General features: G+C 72.9%; 1 protein-coding gene across 1 annotated transcript in view; it reads right to left on the reverse strand.

Annotated features, from left to right (window-relative positions):
* Positions 1-961, reverse strand: part of MAST1 (microtubule associated serine/threonine kinase 1) — a 25,033-nt gene that overhangs the window by 503 nt on the left and 23,569 nt on the right. The window contains exons 26-27 of the mRNA XM_010855530.1: positions 826-961; positions 9-727 (exon numbers count right to left, since the gene is read on the reverse strand). The exon at positions 826-961 is cut by the window's right edge and continues 34 nt beyond it. Of these exons, the coding sequence (XP_010853832.1) occupies positions 9-727; positions 826-961 (855 nt within the window). The remainder of the gene's footprint in view (positions 1-8; positions 728-825) is intronic.

Here is a 961-nt window from a genome sequence, read left to right on the forward strand (position 1 = left end):
CTCTGGTGTCTCGCGCCGCTGGCGTCCCGCTCCAGGGTCCGACCCCCAGGGGTCGTCGCGCGGGGCGGGGTGCAGGCCTCGGCGCCACCCGGGGACTCTTTCTCCTTACTTGATGCCAGCGGCCTGGGGGCGCCCTCGGGCAGCAGCGGGTCCGCGCCCAGGCTCAGGGGCGACTCCTGGCGGCCCAGGCGGCGGACGGCGACCTGCCGGGGCGCGCCGGGACCCTCGATAGGGGGCGTCTCGCCGTCCGACTCTGCGAGGCTATGCAGCGCTAGCTCGCCGTGGAAGTCCTTGCGGAAATCCGGGTGGCCCACCTCGAGGCTGTGTTTGCGCAGTGCGCCCTTCTTGTCAGCGCCCAGCGAGGCTCCCAACTTCTCCGCCGACTGCACCCGTTTGAGGAGCGGCGAGCGTGGGGGCTCGGCACTCTTCGGGCGCGGGCGCACCACCGGCGGCGACGAGTGCAACTTGGCTGGGAAGCTCTGCGTGGTGTGCGAGCTGCCCACCGTGTGGCCCGGCAGCGGCGGCGGCGACGCCTGTGTCGGGGACGGCGTGTGCGCCAGCGGCGACAGCGGGATGTTGCCTGCCGACTTGCAGCGCGCAGAGCGGTACTGGCGGTGCAGCTTCGGCGACAGGCCGTGAAGCGTGCTGGGCCGGATGTGGTGCGACGCTGACGACGCCGGCGAGTTGGGCGTGCTCGAGGCTGGCGAGCTACTCTGGGACGAGGCGCCTGCGGGCGGGCGAGAGAGGGCAAAGAACTGGGTGGGCGCCGCCAGGGCACTGCCCCGCCCGCACATGCCGCCCGCCCCGCGCAGGCGCAGGGTCTACCTAGGTAGGCGGAGTCGGGCGTGGAGCGGTAGCTGTGGGTGGGCGAGCGCGCCGGCAGGCCGTGCGTGGGAGAGCCTGGCAAGCTGTCGCTGGACGACAGCGAGCGGTTCAACGATGACAGCGAGCGGCTAGTGTG

This window comes from Bison bison, unplaced genomic scaffold, assembly GCF_000754665.1.
Source record: "Bison bison bison isolate TAMUID 2011002044 unplaced genomic scaffold, Bison_UMD1.0 scf7180017864365, whole genome shotgun sequence".
Lineage (NCBI taxonomy): Eukaryota > Metazoa > Chordata > Mammalia > Artiodactyla > Bovidae > Bison > Bison bison.